Source organism: Balearica regulorum, chromosome 1 (assembly GCF_011004875.1).
Source record: "Balearica regulorum gibbericeps isolate bBalReg1 chromosome 1, bBalReg1.pri, whole genome shotgun sequence".
In the NCBI taxonomy this organism is placed as follows: Eukaryota; Metazoa; Chordata; class Aves; order Gruiformes; family Gruidae; genus Balearica; species Balearica regulorum.
The window spans coordinates 1161118-1177873 of NC_046184.1; the positions used below are offsets into that span (position 1 = coordinate 1161118).

Genomic DNA, 16756 nt, shown 5'->3' on the forward strand with positions numbered 1-16756 from the left:
CACTGGCACCCACCCTGGCACCCATCCCGGCACCCACCCCAGCACCAGCATCTGCCCACCCTGACGCCCACCCCGGCCCAGCCGGACTCCCCCAGCTCCGCCGGATGCCCCCGCACAGCCGGCCCCCCCCGCCCCCCCCCCCAGCCGGACCCCCTGACCGAGCCGGACCCCCTGATGCTGCCGGACCCCCCCGGCACGGCCGGTGACCCCGGGTGAGCGTGGCGAGGGGCTGGGGGGGGACCGGGGGAAGCTGCAGGGAGCTGGGTGCCCCCCCAGCACCCAGCCTGTGCCGGGCACCCCGGGGTGTGGGGGAGATGCTGGGTGGGGGGGGTGCAGCCCCCGGGGCGGGGGGGGGGGGGGGGGAGGCTGGGGGAGCTGGGGCACACGGGGGGGCACGAGGTGGGCAGGGGGTCCCCAAGTGCCCGGGGGGGACACGGGGGGGGCACGAGGTGGGCAGGGGGTCCCCAAGTGCCCGGGGGACACGGGGGGCTGCCTATAGGGGACGAATGGCCCCACGTTGGGGGGTGTCCCCGGGGGGGGGGGGTGTCCCAGCCAGCTCTGGGGCAGCATGGGGGGGGCAGACCCTGCCTGGGGGGGGGGGGGGGGGGCAGCAAGACGGGACCCCCCTCCCCATCCCCCCCGGGGTGCTGGTGCTGCCTGGGGGGACTCTGGGGTCCTTCATTTGGGGGGGTGCCCCACATTTAGGGGTGGATGTCCCACATTTGGGGGACCCTACCCCCCCCATGCCCACCCCCCCTGCCCTGTCTCCCACAGGGAAGATGAGGGGCAGCATTCGGCCCCCCCCTCGCTGCCCCCCGTCACGGTGACGTCCTTCTCGGGGACCATCCGCCTCTACAGCAGCGCCATCGGGGGGTCCCCCCCGTCCCCCCCCGGCAAACCCCTGCTGCTGCTGCTGCCCTGGCTGGGGGCGCGGGCGGGGGGGCTGGCGCGGTACCTGGCGCTCTACCTGCGCCGCGGCGTGGACGTGCTGGTGGTGGGGACGATGGCGTGCCATGTCCTGCGGCCGCGGCTAGGGCAGCGCCTGGCGGGGCGGCTGCTGCGGCTGCTGGACCACGGCGGCGATGGTGGCACCGGGGGCGATGGTGGTGATGGCGGCGATGGTGGCACCGTGGGTGATGGTGGCACTGGGGGTGATGGGGGTGATGGTGGTGATGGTGGCACCGGGGGCGATGGTGGTGATGGCGGTGACGGTGGCACCGCGGGTGATGGTGGCGCTGGTGGTGGCACTGGGGGTGATGGTGGTGATGGTGGCACTGGTGGTGGCACTGGCCTGGCCACCCGCCCGCTGCTGGTGCACGCCATCTCCGCCGGTGCCTACACCTTCGCCCAGGTGCTGCTGCTCCTTCACCACCGGCCCCGGCAGTGCCGCCGCCTGGCACCGCGCTTCCGCGGCATCGTCTACGACAGCCTGGTGACCGGCGGCTTCGGGGACATGGCGCGGGGTGAGTGCGGCCGGAGGCGGCGCCGGGAGGGGGCGGGGGGGGGGTGTGGATACCCCACGGGGGTGCTACCGGGGACCCCCGCCGGCACCGACGCATCTCTCTCCCCGCAGGCATCGCCGGCGCAGTGGGCACGCCGTCCCTGCGTCCCGTGGCGCGCGCCGGCGCCCGCCTGTACCTGGGGGTGCTGGGGTGCTGCGGGGGGCGGGAGTTCGAGCGGGCGCGGGGGGCCTTCGCCAGCCCCCCCCTGCGCTGCCCCCTCCTCCTCTTCTACAGCCTGGACGACGGGCTGAGCCGGCCGGCGGCGCTGCGGGCGCTGCTGCGGGGCTGGCGGGCACAGGGCATCCGCGCCCACGCCCGGGGCTGGCCGCGCTCCCGCCACGCCGCCCACCTGCGCCAGCACCCCGCCGAGTACCGCCGCGCCCTGCTCGCCTTCCTGCGCTCGCTGGAGGGGTCCCCCCGCCCCAAGGCCAGGCTCTAGGGGGGGGGGACACCCCACCGCACCCCACCCCAGGGCGGGCGGAGCGGCTCCCGCAGGACCACGAGGCCGGGGGGCACCGTGGGGACGATGCGCACCCCACGCATGGAGCCCGGCGGGCTGCTGGGGGGCACGGCACAGCCGCGCCGGGGGGTGCAAAGGCACGGCCCTGGTGTGCAAACCCGTGGTACAGCGTGCGAAGCCATGCCCGTGGTGTGCAAAACCTGTGCTACAGCGTGCAAGCCTGTGCCACAAGTGTGCAAACTTGTGCCCACGGTGTGCAAACCTGTGCCGTGGCGTGCACAGCCATGCCCGTGGTGCGCAAACCTCTGCCGCAGCGCGTGAACCCGTGCCCGTGGTGTGCAAGCCCCCGCCAGCGTGCAACGCCGTGCCGGAGGTGAGCAGGCTGGCCCCAGGCTGTGCCAGGCTGTGCCGCCGCGTGCAAACCCGGGCCAGGCTGTGCCACGTGTGCCGCGGCGTGCCGACCCGTGCCCGGTGCTGCCCACGCCCGGTGCTGCCCGTGCAGGCAGGGAGACAGACGGGCAGCGCGGGATGCTCCATGACTTTATTAATACCTGGATACAGCGCGGTGCCGGCCCCGGCGCCCCCCCTTCACCCTGCCGGGGGGGCCGCAGGAAGAGGGGGGGTCCCCCCGGGTGCAGGGGGGCTGCTGCTGCCCCCCCCCAGTGACCCCGTGCTGGGGGGGGACGGGACAGGGGCAGCCCCCCCCAGCCCCCCCGTGCTGGCAGGGAGTCCCGTGAGGGGCTGGGGGGGACAGTCCCTTCCCCTGCCCCCCCCCAGGGCACAGTGGGGTTCGGGGGGGCCAAGCAGCGGGTGCTACGTCCTACCCCCCCCCCAGGGTGCAGCACCCCGGGGCCCCCCCGCAAGCCCCGTGGTCGCAGGTAGGTGGGGGGGGCCGGCGGGGGGGCTGGCCAGGGGTCCGGCCCGTAGTGCAAAGCCAGCCCCGGCGGCGGCCCCGTGCGGCACTAGCGGCGGCGATGGGGGGGGGCGGGGGGCGGGGGGCCGGCCGGGGCCGGGCGGGGGGGGCCCGGGGCGCACCCCCTCCTCAGTACAGCCGCTTCTCGTAACTGCGGGCAGAGGGGGGGGGTGAGCGGGGAGGGTCCCGCACCCCCAGAGCCCAGCGTCACCCCCCCGCTGCCGCCGGCACCACGTCAGATCCTGGCTGGGAAATGGGGGGTGCCCCCCCAGCACCCTGAGCCCCCCCCATCTCCATCTGGGGGGTGGGGGGCTGCGGGGCCCCCTGTCACCAGCAGCTCCCCCCCCCCAGCCCCCCCCGTCACCCCGCAGCCCCGGCAGGACGGGGGCGCGAGCCGGTACTTACGTGGCAGAACCGTAAAGCTACGGCGGCGGCATGGGCGGGAAAGAGAGAGAAGGTTACACGGTCACCCCGGCCCCGCACGCGGCACGGCGACCCCCCCGGCCCCCCGCCCGGAGGCACCGGCACCACGATCCGGCCAAACCGCCTGGCTTCGGCACCGCGATCCGGACGGACATCAGCACCACGCTGCGACCTGGTGCCGGCACCACCCGGCACCACGCTCCAGCTGAGCCACCCAGCACCAGCACCATGCTCCACCAAGGCTCCCGGCACCACGCTCTGACCAAGCCAGGCCGGCCCCGGCACCGTGCCATGGCCAAGCCACCTGGCACCAGTAACGCTCTCTGACCGGGCTGGCCGGCCACCAGCTCCCGGCGCTGGCACCGCGCTCTGGCTGAGTCACCCGGCACCGGGGCCCAACCAAGCCACCCGGCACCGGGACCCCGTCCTGTCTGCGCTGGTGAGGACGCACCACCCCAAACGCCGCCTGGCTTCACCCTCAGCGCCACCGGCAGCGCCATGACCGCCCGCGCCTGAGCCGGCCCTGTCTGGAGACACGGAGAGCATGGCCAAGGCGGTCAACTGGCCAACCAGCATCCTGGTCAGCAACCAGCCAACCAACCAGCATCCTGGTCAACAAACAGCCAACCAACCAGCATCCTGGTCAACGACCCGCCAACCAACCAGCATCCTGGTCAACGACCCGCCAACCAACCAACCAGTATTCTGGCCAGAGCACCAGTTAACCAACCAACCAGCATCTCAACCAGCTGACCAACCACAGCCAACCAGCATCCTGGCCAGCCAACCAGCACCTCAACCAGCCAGTTGACTGGCATCTCAACCAGCCAACCAGCATCTTGGCCAACCAGCCAACCAACCACAGCCAACCGGCATCCCAACCAGCTGACCAATCACAGCCAACCAGCATCCTGGCCAGCCAATTAGCATCTCAACCAGCATCTCAACCAGCCAACCACCAACAGCCAACCAACCAGCAAGCCCACCGGCTGGCCAATCAGCAACTGGCCTCAAGCCCGCCACCCAACCGGCCAACCAGCGGCCAGCCAACCAAGCCCCGCCCCAACACAAGCCCCGCCCCCACAAGCATGGGGGGGTCGGGGGGGCCCATGGGTGCTCACCCCCACTCCCGCTGCGGGCACCCCACGGGGTGAATTAAAGCAAACGCTGCACCCTGCCTGCGCCCTGCCTGCGCCCTGCCTGTCACTGGGGGGGGACACACACCCCCCAGACCCCGCTTGGGGGTCTCCCCTGGGTGCAACACCCCCACACAGCCCCCAGGCTCTGCCCAGGCCCCCCCATCTCCTGTCCCCCCCCAAACGTGCCTCGGGCTCCCCGTCCCTGCAGGCTGCTCCCCCAGTCCTCAACGGGGGGTCCCCACGGTGGCACAGCCGGGGGGTGCCCCACAGCCGGGGGGGGGGGCTCGGCCGGGGGGGGGGGCATCCCATCGGCTCCTAGAACCCCCGGCAGGGCGATGCCCGCCCGCACCCAGCACCGGGGCGAGGGGGGGCCTGGGACCCCAATACTCTGCACTGAGGCAATGGGGTGTCAGGGCCCCCCAATACCCAGCACCAGGACAATGGGGGGGGCCTGGGCCCCCCAATACCCAGCAATGGGGTGTCAGGGCCCCCCAATACCCAGCACCAGGACAATGGGGGGGGCCTGGGCCCCCCAATACCCAGCAATGGGGTGTCAGGGCCCCCCAATACCCAGCACCAGGACAATGGGGGGGGCCTGGGACCCCCAATACCCAGCAATGGGGTGTCAGGGCCCCCCAATACCCAGCACCAGGACAATGGGGGGGGGCCTGGGACCCCCAATACCCAGCAATGGGGTGTCAGGGCCCCCCAATACCAGCACTGGGGCGGGGGGGAGCAGGCCCCCCAATACCTGGTGCTGGGGCAGCTGGGTGCCCCCCCGCACCCAGCACTGGGGTAACCGGGCACCTGCCCCCCCCTCACCGTGCCGCGGGGTGGGGGGCCACACGAGCCGGATCTGACGTGGTGCCTGCTGCAGCGTGTCCCCCCCCCCCGCCCCCCGTGTCCCCCACTTACGAGTGGAGCCCGTGGACCCCCCCCTCGATCTGCGCCGCCATCGTCCTCTTCTCAAACTTCAGCTCCCCCGAGTACATCATGGACCTGGCGGGGAGCGACGGGGGGGTCAGCAGGGCCGGGTGACCCCCCCATTGTACCCCCCCCCCCCCCAAGTTGTGCCCCCCCCAGCTCACCGGAGCACGGAGAGGCTCCTGGCGCCGATGTCCTGGCAGCCGTGCTGGATCCCCGCGATCAGGTACGGCACGAACTTGTGGATGGAGCCCTTGTCCTGGACGGACCCCGACACCCCCTGCGCCACCTTCACCTTGTCACCCTCGCTGGGGGGGGGGGGGGGTTGGGGGGGGGGATGGTGAGGGCTGGGGGTCAGGGACCCCCCCCCAGCCCAGCCCCCCCCCCCCCGCCCCGGGACGTACCTGAAGTAGCGTTTCTGGCTGCTGCTGCTCTTCTCCATGGCGTCCAGCGAGCCCATGCCGCGGTACTGCTTCAGCCGCACGCCCTCCGAGAAGAAGAACTCCCCCGGCGCCTCCGTGGTGGCCGCCAGCAGCGACCCCATCATCACTGGGGGGGGGGGGGGGGGGTGTTCAGCCATCAGACCCCCCCCCCACCACCACCGCTGCACCCCCCACCCCACCCCGGTGCCCCTTTCTCCCCGCTCACCGGTGGAGGCCCCCAGCGCCAGCGCCTTCACCACGTGCCCCACGGTGCGGATGCCGCCGTCGGCGATGACGGGCACGCCGAAACGCCGGGCGTATTCGGCCACTTTGTAAACCGCCGTCCCCTGCGGCCGCCCGCACGCCATCACTGCCGGAGAGGGGTCAGCGCCCGCCGCCGCACCGCGCCGTGCCAACGCGCCACGGCACCGCGGCACCGCCACGCACCTTCCTGGGTGATGCAGATGGAGCCGCAGCCCATGCCCACGCGCAGGGCGTCCACGCCGGCGTCGATCAGGTTCTTGGCCTGGGCGGCCGTCACCACTGCGCCCCGGCGGGAGCTGCGCCGTCAGGCACCCGGCGGCGGGGGGGGGGGGGGGGGGGGGGGGGCCACCCCGCTCCCAGCACAGCCCCCACCCCGCAGCACCCCCATCCCCATTGCACCCCAATCCTCCCCCGCTCCCCCCCGCCCCGCTCCCTGCCCCAGCCCCCCCCCGTGCCCCCCCTCCCCTTCGCCCCCCGCGCGGTGGGGTGCCCCGTGCCCCCCAGCCTCACCGTTGCCCCCGATGACCTGCAGGTCGGGGTACTTCTGCTTGATGTAGTGGATCATGCTGATCTGGTAGATGGAGTTCCCCTGCGACGAGTCCTGGGGGGCACGGCGTGGGGGGCTTGCTATGGGGGCACGGCGTGGGGGGGCACGGCGTGGGGGGCATGGGGGGGGCTTGCTATGGGGGGCACGGCGTGGGGGGGCACGGCGTGGGGGGCTTGCCATGGGGTCACAGCGTGGGGGGACATGGTGTGGGGGGGCACAGCATGGGGGGGGGCTTGCTATGGGGGGCACGGCATGGGGGGGCACGGCGTGGGGGGGCACAGCATGGGGGGCATGGGGGGGGCTTGCTATGGGGGGCACAGCATGGGGGGGCACGGCGTGGGGGGCTTGCTATGGGGGCATGGCGTGGGGGGGCACAGTATGGGGGGACACGGTGTGGGGGGCTTGCTATGGGGGGCATGGCATGGGGGGGCAGTGGGGTGAGGAATGGGGCAGGGGAGGACCGGGGTGCTCTCAGGCAGGGAATTGGGGTGCCATGGGGTGGGGAGCAGGTCCAGGGGTTGGGGTGCAGGTCTGGGGGAGGATTGGGGTGCTGTGGGGCAGGGATTTGGGGTGCTGTGGGGCAGGGAGCAGGGCAGGGGTGTGGAGTGCAGGGGCAAGGGGTGGATGGGGGTGCGTGGGGTAAGGGACTGGGGTGTCATGGGGTGGGGAGCAGGGCAAGGGGAGTATTGGGGTGCTGGGGGGGTGCTGGGGGGCAGGGATTCGGGGTGCTGTGAGGAGGGGGATTGGGGTGCTGTGGGGCAGGGAGCAGGGTAGGGGCTTGGGGTGCAGGGCAGGGGGTGGATGTGGGGGCATGGGGTGGGGAGCAGGTCTGGGGGAGGATCGGGGTGCTGTGGGGTGAGGATTTGGGGTGCTGTGGGGCAGGGATTTGGGGTGCTGTGGGGCAGGGATGTGGGTGTCATGGAGGAGAAAGCGAAGCAGGGGGAGGACTGGGGTGCCGCAGGGTGGGGTGCCATGGGGTGGGGGTATGCAGCAGGGGTGTCCGTCCCCCCGCGCCCCCCACCCACCAGCACCACCAGGTCGACGCTGGCCTGCACCAGCAGGTCCAGGCGGTACTTGTCGTCCTCGCGGGTGCCGATGGCCGCCCCGCACAGCAGCTGCTTGCGGGCGTCCTTAGAGGCCAGCGGGTGCTCCCGGTTCTTCTTCAGGTCCGTGCGGGCGATGATGGCCACCAGCTCGTCACTGTCGTTGACGATGGGCAGCTTCCCTGGGGGGACACGGGGGGGACCCCGGGATGGGGCGACACGGAGGTGACCCCAGGGATGGGGATGGGGTGACACAGAGGTGACCCCAGGGATGGGGATGGGGTGATGGAGAGGTGACCCCAGGGATGGGGTGACACAGAGGTGACCCCAGGGATGGGGATGGGGTGACGGAGAGGTGACCCCAGGGATGGGGTGATGGAGAGGTGACCCCAGGGATGGGGATGGGGTGACACAGAGGTGACCCCAGGGACGGTGCCGGGTCCCATCGCGGTGTGGCCGGTACCCTTTTTGCTGCGCTGCAGGATCTCGTTGGCCTCTTTGAGGGTGATGCCGGCGGGAGCCACCACCAAGTCGTTGCGTTTCGTCATCACCTGCGGGGCCAGCGTCACCCGGGAGGGAGTGGGGGGGACCCCGGGGTCACCACGGGCTGGACCAGCCCACCCATCCCTGCATCCCATCCCACCCCATCCCCATCCCCCCCTGTCCCTGCATCCCATCCCAGTGTCCCACCTCATCCCACCCCACCCCATTCCTGCATCCCACTCCCTCCCAGCTCTGCACCCCGTCCTCGTCCACCCCGATCCCATCCCATCCCTGCTCCCCACCCCGTCCCCATCCCATCCCATCCCCATCCCACCCCACCCCTGCACCCTGTCCCAGTCCATCCCTGATCTCTTCCCTGCTCTCCATCCCACCCTCTCACCCCATCCCATCCCCATCCCATCCCCAACCCATCCCCATCCCATCCCATCCCCATCCCCATCCCCATCCCATCCCATCCCCATCCCCATCCCATCCCCACCCCATCCCCATCCCCATCCCATCCCCATCCCCATCCCATCCCATCCCCATCCCCATCCCATCCCATCCCATCCCCATCCCATCCCCATCCCCATCCCCATCCCCATCCCCATCCCACCCCATCCCCACCCCACCCCATCCCCACCCCACCCATGTCCCACCCCAGCCCAGCCCAATCCCGCCCCCGTCGCCCCCCACCTCCCCCAGGCGGGTGCCGTGGTCCCTCTCGGCGAGGAAGTCGATGTCGCGGGAGGTGACGATGCCCTCCAGCTTGCTGCCCATCCTGCCCGTCTGGGTGACGGGGATCCCCGAGAAGCCGTGCCGCAGCTTGGCCTCCCACACGTCCCCCACCGTCTGCGTGGGGCTCATCACCACCGGGTCCGTGATGAAGCCCTGCTCGAATTTCTGGGGGGGGGAAAGGACAGGCAGGCAGCGGGCAGCGGGCAGCGGGCAGGGCGGGGTGGGGGGTGGGGGCAGGCGGTGTTGGGGACCCCCCCTTACCTTCACCTTGCGCACCTCGTTGGCCTGGAACTCGGGGGTGCAGTTGTGGTGGATGATGCCGATGCCGCCCATCAGCTGAGGGAGGGGGGGCGTGGGGGGTGTCAGTGGGTGCTCACCCCCAGCGGGGTGGGACCCCGACCCAGATGGGGATGGGCGCCCCGACCCTGCACCCCCAAATCAGACTGGGGTGAGCACCCCGACCCAGACTAGGGTGGGTGCCCTGACCCTGCACCCCCAACCTGCACGGGGTGGGCACCCCAGCCACACACCCCCAACCCCCATGGTGATGGGAACCCCAACCCTGCACCCCCAAAACCACAGAGGGGTGGGCACCCCAATCCTGCACCCCAAAACTGTACAGGGACGGGCACCCTGACCCTGCACCCCCAAAACCGTACAGGGATGGGAACCCCGACCCTGCACCCCCAAAACCACAGAGGGGTGGGCACCCCAATCCTGCACCCCCAAAACCATACAGGGATGGGAACCCCAACCCTGCACCCCCAGAACCACAGAGGGGTGGGCACTCCAATCCTGCACCCCAAAACTGTACAAGGATGGGAACCCTGACCCTGCACCCCCAAAACCACAGAGGGGTGGGCACCCCGACCCTGCACCCCCAGAACTGTACAGGGATGGGCACCCCGACCCTGCACCCCCAGAACCACAGAGGGGTGGGCACCCCAATCCTGCACCCCAAAACTGTACAGGGATGGGCACCCTGACCCTGCACCCCCAGAACCGTACCAGGACGGGCACCCTGACCCTGCAGCCAGGCAGATGGGCACCCTCACCCCCCCCTGCACCCATGCACCCCCCAACTCACACAGGGCAGGGCAGCCCCCCCGCCCCCCCGGTGCCCCCCCCGCCCCCCGGGGTGCCCCCCCACCCCGGGGTGCCCCCGCTCACGGCCATGGCGATGGCCATGTCGGCCTCGGTGACGGTGTCCATGGGGGAGGAGATCAGGGGGGTCTTCAGGGTGATCTTGCGGGTCAGCGCCGAGGTCAGGTCCTGGGGGGGCAGAGACCCTTCTCCCTCCTGCCCCCCCTCTCCCGGCGCCATGGGGGGGGGTCCTCACCCCCCTGCCCCCCCCTCCTGGGGTACCGGCCGGCTGGGACCCCTCCCTGTGCCCCTCCCCCAGGCCCCTGCCCCCCCACCCTGGGGGTCCGTGATGTCCCAAGACCCCCCCACATCGCTGAGCTCAGGGTGCGCCCCCCCCCCCGCTGCACCCCTAAAAGCCCAGGGTGGCCCCAGGCTGTGTGTGTGTCCCCCCCACCCTGGGGGGCACAGGGACGTCACCGGGGTGGGGGGGGGGAGCAAAGGGGTGTCACCCCGGGGGGGGCACCGAGACGTCACCCTGGGGGGGTCCCGGGGTGGGGGGGGTCAGGACTCACCACCTCGTCCGCCGTGAAGTCGATGAAGCCGGGGAGGATGAGGAAGTCACTGTGGAGGGGATGAAGGGCGGGAGGGGGTCACCACAGCCGGGACCCCCCCCCGGCAGCCGGGAACCCCCCAAACACGTGTGTCCCCCAACCCCCCCCCCCCAACCTGACACAGCCCCACGCTGGGGTGGGGGCACCCAAGGCGGGATGGGGGCACCTGGGGGTCCCCAATCCCATCGTGCCGCGGCGCCGGGTCCCCCCCCCGCTGCCCCGTGGGGATGGGGGGATGGGGGGATGGGGGTCCCCCGGGGGGGGCCGGGGGGGTCCGGGGGGGTCCCACGTACTTGTAGGTGAGGCCGTCGGAGGTGGCGAAGAGCTGCTGGGCGGTGAGCCCGTCCTCGGGCACGTACCCCGTGCCCCCGCTGATCAGGTAGTCGGCCATGCTGCGGGACAGGGGGTGGCACCGGGACCCCCCCGCACCGCGGGGACCCCCCCCGGGCCCCACAGCCCCAGCGGGACCCCCCCCCCGGAGCGGGACCCCCTCCCCCCCCCATCTCCGCACCGGGACCCCCACCTGGGCTGGCCGGGCCGCTCCCGGGGGGGGGCGGGGGGGGGGGGGGGGGGGGGGGCCCGGGGGGGGGCCGGGGGGGGTCCCGGGGGGGTCCCGGGGCGTTGCGGTGTCGGTGCCCGCAGCGGCCCCGGCGCAGGGCGGGGCAGGGGGCGGGGCCAAACTGCCCCGGGGGGAGGGGCCGGGACCGGCCGCCGCAGCCCCCCCACCCCCCCCAGCCTGTCCCAGTCCCTCCCAGTCCCCCCCCCCCCGCCTGCCCCAGTCCCTCCCAGTGCCCCCCCCCCAGCCTGCCCCAGTCCCTCCCAGTCCCCCCCCCAGCTTGCCCCAGTCCCTCCCAGTGCCCCCCCCAGCCTGCCCCAGTCCCTCCCAGTGCCCCCCCCCAGCCTGCCCCAGTCCCTCCCAGTGCCCCCCCCGCCGCCCAGCAGTCCCCGGTACCACCCCCCCGCCGCGGCTTCCCCAGCTCCCAGCGCCTCCCAGTAACCCTCCCCGCACCCCCCAGTACCCTCCCACTCCCCCCCGTACCCCCCCCCAGAGCCGGTAACGCCCCCCCATCCCCCAGTGCGTGTCCCCCCCCCCACCCCCGCTGCCCCCCATCCTGTGACCCCCCCGTCCTGCTGCACTGCTGCCCCCCCAGTCCCCCCCAGTCCCCCGCCGTGCTGTGCCCCCCCCCAGCGCCCCCCGGCCCCCCCCGGCCCCCCCCGGCCCAGCCCGTACCTGGGCTCCCCCTCGCCCATGGCGCTGAGCGCCGGAGAGGGGCGGGGCGGTGGGCGGGGCGATGGGCGGAGCGATGGGAAGCCCCGCCCCCTCCCCGCACTGGCCCCGCCCTGCGCCAGCCCCGCCCGTGCCGGCAGCGCAGGCAGCGCCCGCTGCCAGACACCTGCTGCCTCGCGCGGCCCAGGGCACGGACCCCCCCCCCCCCCCCCGCCACCACGCGCGGTGCGCACACGCGGTTCTGCACGCGCGCCCCTTGCACACCCGCTCTGTGCACACGTGGGGCCCGGTGCTGCCCCTCCCCCCCCATCACACCGGGGGCCCGTCCTGTGCCCCCCCGTGTCACCCCCCCGTGTCACCCCCCCGTGTCACCCCCCCGTGTGCCCCCCCATCCCCGTGTGCCCCCCATCCCTGTGTCCCCCCCGTCCCCATGTGTCACCCCCAATCCCCGTGTCCCCGCCCCGTCCCCGTGTGTCCCCCGTCCCCGCGTGTGTCCCCCCCAATCCCCGTGTCCCCCCCCCCAGGCTCAGCTGCACCCCCTTGCTGGGCCCAGCCCAGCCCCCCTTTGGCTTTGGGGGCTCCCCTTGGATTGGGGGGTACCCCACCCCTCCCCTGGGGGCACCCCTCTGGTTTTGGGGGTGCCCCCCCTTGGCTTTACAGACACCCCTCTGCTCTGGGTGCCCCCCCCGGCTTTGGCAGCACCCCTCTGTTTTGATTCTGGGTGCCCCCCTCCACCCTGGGTGCCCCCCCCGGCTTCGCGGGGAGAGGACGCCCCTCTTCCCTGTGGGTGCTGCCCCCTCCCTTGGGTGCTGCCCCCTCCCTTGGGTGCCCCCCCCCCCCAGCTGCACCCAGCACCCACATCACACACACAGGGGGTGCTGCTGGGGACCCCCCCACACACCCCCCTGGGTGCCAGGAGCTGTTTGTGCTCGCGGAGCTTCGTTACCCTCCCGCTAACGAGGCCCTGCGGGACGCAGGCAGCAAAACACCTCCCTGCCTGCTCCTGCCTGCTCCTGCCTGCTCCTGCCTGCGAGCGGGCAGCACCCCTGGGGAGGGCACCCCGGATGCAGACCCTGGGGGGGGGGTCCCCTCCCCCAAGAAGGGGGCTGGCACCCAGCAGCGACCCCCCCCCCCCGTGCCTGCAGGCAGGGTGCAGGCAGGGTGCAGGCAGGGTGCAGGCAGCAGGAGGGAGCAGCGGGATTAGCGCTGCCCGCTCCCTGCCTGCAATAATCCGCCCCCGCGGCGCAGCCGGCAAGGTCAGGGCCGCACACGCGTGTGCAAGGCCAGGCCTCGGTACGCACGGGAAGCCGTGAGCGTGCAAGGGCGCGTGTGCGCACCCGCGTGCGCGGCAGCTGCGTCCCCCAAGCGTCGGGCACGCACGTGCAAACGGCTTTGCACGGGTGGGGACACACGCGTGTTCGCAGGCACGGCGCGTGGCACGCGCGGGTGCACGGCCGTGAGCGTGAACCTGGCGGGTGCGGGGCGGCCCGAGCGCACAAGGGCGTGTGCCCATGGGGGGCGTCAGGGCCGTGCGACCACACGCGTGTGGGCACGCCTGCTGCCGTGTGCACACGCGTGTGCACGGGTGTGCACACCTGCCTGGCTATGGACAGCCCCCTGGGTGACCCGCGGGGACCCCCCTGTCCCCAGATGACCCCTCCCAGCACAGCCCCCCCAGGACAACGCCCACGGAACAGCCCCCCCCCCCCACGGCACGGCCCCCCCCACGGGAAACAACACCCCCCCATCCCTGCCCCCACGGCACGGCCCCCCCACGGCGCGACCCCCCCCCACGGGAAACAACACCCCCCATCCCTGCCCCCACGGCACGGCCACGCACGGCACGACCCCCCCCCCACGGCACGACCCCCCCCACGGCGCGACCCCCCCCACGGCGCGACCCCCCCCACGGCGCGGCCCCCCCCCACGGGACGTGTGTCATCCCCCCCAGCAACGCTTCCCCCAGCACAGCCCCCCACGGCACAGCCCCCCCCGCCCCACGGGACGTGTCCCCCCCCCCCCCACGGCACAGCCCCCCCGCCCCACGGGACGTGTCCCCCCCCCCACGGCACAGCCCCCCCCGCCCCACGGGACGTGTCCCCCCCCCCCACGGCACAGCCCCCCCGCCCCACGGGACGTGTGTCCCCCCCCACGGCACAGCCCCCCCGCCCCACGGGACGTGTCCCCCCCCCCCGGCCCTACCTGCCCTCGTGGCCGGCCCGCAGTAGCCGGGCGCTGCAGCGCTGCGCCGCCGTCTCGTGGCCCTGTCCCGCGTGGGGGACCCCGACATCCGTGGGGGACCGTGCCGGAGGGTCGGGGGGGGTCTCCATGGAGTGGGGGTGGAGGTGACACGGGGGAAGGGGGGGGTGCCGGGTCCCGTGGGGTCCCGTGGGGTCCCGTGGGTGCCCGGGGTCGTGGGTGCCGGGGCCGGCGGGGCCCGGCCGCTCCGGTTGCTCCTTCCTCGGGTGGCGTGGGAGGGGGGGGGCGTGGGGGGGCGGCCCCGCCCCCTCGGCTCCGCCCACACCCGTGGGGACCCGGCCACGCCACGGGGGAAACTGAGGCACGGGAGGGTGGGGGGGGGGCGAGAGGAGGCCTGGGGGGGGGTGGGGGGTGTTGGTGGGGACTCGCCCGTGGGCACCCCCCCCATCAGGGCTTCCCTCGTCCCCCGTGGGTGCGGGTGGGGGGGCGCGCAATGCCGACCCCTCCCCAAGCCCCGCGTGGGCCCGGCCGCGCCGCGCGTGGGAGTAAAAGGGGCGTGAGGGGGGGTGGGGAGGCGATCCCGGTGGCGGGGGGGGGGGGGGCGTGGGGGCCGTGTCCTCCCCCCACGGGCCTTTCTCAGCCGTGGCAGCTGCCGGGGATTAGAGCAGCGGGGGATTAGCGGGGCCGCCCGGCTACTCACCGGGGGGGGTGCAAGGGCGCAGTGAGTGTGCAAGGGTGCAGCGAGTGTGCAAGGGCGCAGTGAGTGTGCAAGGGCGCAGCGAGTGTGCAAGGGCGCAGTGAGTGTGCAAGGGCGCAGCGAGTGTGCAAGGGCACAGCGAGTGTGCGAGGCGAGAGGGGTGTGCAAGGTCCAGAGGGGGTGTGCAAGGGGAAAGGGGGTGTGCAAGGTCCAGAGGGAGTGTGCAAGGGGAAAGGGGGTGTGCAAGGCAGGAAGGGAGTGTGCAAGGCAGGAGTGAGTGTGCGAGGGGAAAGGGGGTGTGCAAGGCGCTGGGGGGGGGCGGCCACGCTCCAAGGTCACGGGCAGCAGCGGCCTGTGGCAGCACCACGGGAACCTGCCTGCACCCAGTGCGCCCAGTACAGCCCAGTGCTCCCAGTACAGCCCAGTGCGCCCAGTACAGACCAGTGCGCCCAGTACAGACCAGTGTGACCAGTACAGACCAGTGCGCCCAGTGTAGCCCAGTGCACGCAGTACACCCCAGCACACCCCAATGTTCCCAGTACATCCCAGTGCTCCTGTGCTCCCACTACACCCCAGTACACCCCAGTGCTCCCCAGTACACCCCAGTACATCCCAGTGGACCCCAGTGTTCCCAGTACACCCCAGTGCTCCCAGTACCTCCCAGCGCTCCCAGTACATCCCAGTACATTCCAGTGCTCCCAGTACACTCCAGTGCTCCCAGTACACCCCAGCACATCCCAGTACATCCCAGTGCTCCCAGTGCACCCCAGTGCTCCCAGTGCATCCCCAGTACATTCCAGTGCTCCCAGTATACTCCAGTACACCCCAGTGCTCCCAGTACAACTCAGCACACCCCAGTACATCCCAGTGCTCCCAGTGCACCCCCAGTACATTCCAGTGCACCCCAGTGCCCCCCAGTACACCCCAGTGTTCCCAGCACAGCCCAGTGCTCCCCAGTGCACCCCCAGTACGTCCCAGTGCTCCCAGTACATGCCAGTGCTCCCAGTGCACCCCCAGTGCTCCCCAGTACGCCCCAGTGCATCCCAGTGCTCCCAGTACACTCCAGCACATCCCAGTACATCCCAGTGCTCCCAGTGCACCCCACTGCACCACATTGCTCCCAGTGCACCCCCAGTACATTCCAGTGCTCCCAGTACACCCCAGTACATTCCAGTGCTCCCAGCACACCCCAGTGCTCCCAGTACACCCCAGTGCACCCCAGTGCTCCCAGCAGACGTCCCCCCGCAGTGTCACACGCGTGCCCACCCGCCCGGGGGTGTCACCCGTGGGTGCTCCCTGGCACAGGGGGGTGCCGCTCACGGGTCCCCGGGTCCCACGGGCGGTGACAGCGATGGTGTGTGGGTGCCACTCGTGACCCAGGCGATTAGGGACAAACCGCACCGCGACCCTCTTAGCCAGAGCCGCCCACGGCCACTCGCAGCCCTGGTGTCACGGGTGGAGGGAAGAGCACCCCCCCCCCCCCCCCCGGGGCCCCCCCCGGCACCCCCTCAGCTCTGCGCCCAAGGCCCTCGGCCCCCCAGGGACCCGGCACCCACAGCCCCCGCGCGGGACGGGGACCCCCAGGGCACCCACGCGTGGCACCGCCGGGGCAGGGAGCGCCGAGGGAACGCGGGGCCTTTAAGGGGCGTGGTCAGGGTGGCCCCGCCCCCCAGGGGGCGTGGCTACCGCAGGGAAGCGCGGGAGAGGCCACGTGGGGGCGCCCCGCGTGCCGGGGGGGGGGGCTGTACCCCCAGTACATCCCAGTGCCCCCCAGTACATCCCAGTGCACCCCCCAGTACATCCCAGTGCCCCCCAGTTCATCCCAGTACATCCCAGTGCACCCCCCAGTACATCCCAGTGCCTTCCAGTACCTCCCAGTGCCCCCCAGTTCATCCCAGTACCTCCCAGTGCCTTCCAGTACCTCCCAGTGCCCCCCAGTTCATCCCAGTACCTCCCAGTGCTCCCCCCCAGTACCTCCCAGTGCCCCCCAGTACCTCCCAGGGCCCCCCAGTGCCTCCCAGTACATCCCAGTGCCCCCCCAGTACCTCCCAGTGCCTCCCAGTACATCCCAGTGCCCCCC

General features: G+C 72.9%; 2 protein-coding genes across 6 annotated transcripts; one reads left to right on the forward strand and one right to left on the reverse strand.

Annotated features, from left to right (window-relative positions):
- Positions 1-174: 174 nt before the first annotated feature.
- On the forward strand, positions 175-1942 carry LOC142600019 (uncharacterized). Its single transcript, XM_075742823.1, has 3 exons — positions 175-212; positions 706-1463; positions 1574-1942. Exons 1-3 carry the CDS (start codon positions 175-177, stop codon positions 1939-1941), a joined length of 1164 nt encoding a protein of 387 aa, XP_075598938.1. The 3' UTR covers position 1942.
- A 547-nt stretch (positions 1943-2489) lies between these two features.
- On the reverse strand, positions 2490-11838 carry IMPDH1 (inosine monophosphate dehydrogenase 1). 5 transcript variants are annotated; one of them, XM_075748034.1, is made up of 15 exons: positions 11784-11838; positions 10846-10944; positions 10514-10562; positions 10029-10130; positions 9120-9194; positions 8817-9023; positions 8101-8188; positions 7620-7819; positions 6558-6648; positions 6231-6326; positions 6010-6153; positions 5766-5910; positions 5526-5669; positions 5353-5436; positions 2490-3026 (listed from the first exon to the last, which is right to left on the reverse strand). In XM_075748034.1, the coding sequence occupies exons 1-15, from the start codon at positions 11801-11803 to the stop codon at positions 3005-3007; spliced, it is 1566 nt and encodes a 521-aa protein (XP_075604149.1). In that variant the 5' UTR covers positions 11804-11838; the 3' UTR covers positions 2490-3004. The 5 variants fall into 5 exon arrangements, with proteins under 5 accessions (XP_075604149.1, XP_075604068.1, XP_075603916.1 ...); XM_075747953.1 differs by having other exon boundaries at positions 5766-6153; positions 10029-10103; XM_075747801.1 differs by having other exon boundaries at positions 5766-6153.
- Positions 11839-16756: the final 4918 nt, after the last annotated feature.

Bases quoted from the DNA above. Each gene is read 5' to 3' on its own strand.
- LOC142600019 (XM_075742823.1), top strand. From the start codon at position 175: ATGCTGCCGGACCCCCCCGGCACGGCCGGTGACCCCGG. The intron at 213-705 runs GTGAGCGTGGCG...CCCCACATTTAG, and splicing joins GGCACGGCCGGTGACCCCGG to GGGTGGATGTCCCACATTTG. The intron at 1,464-1,573 runs GTGAGTGCGGCC...CTCTCCCCGCAG, and splicing joins CTTCGGGGACATGGCGCGGG to GCATCGCCGGCGCAGTGGGC.
- IMPDH1 (XM_075747801.1), bottom strand. From the start codon at position 11,803: ATGGGCGAGGGGGAGCCCAG. The intron at 9,024-9,119 runs GTAAGGGGGGGT...TCCCCCCCCCAG, and splicing joins ACGAGGTGCGCAAGGTGAAG to AAATTCGAGCAGGGCTTCAT. The intron at 5,670-5,765 runs GTACGTCCCGGG...CCCCCCCCCCAG, and splicing joins AGCCAGAAACGCTACTTCAG to CGAGGGTGACAAGGTGAAGG.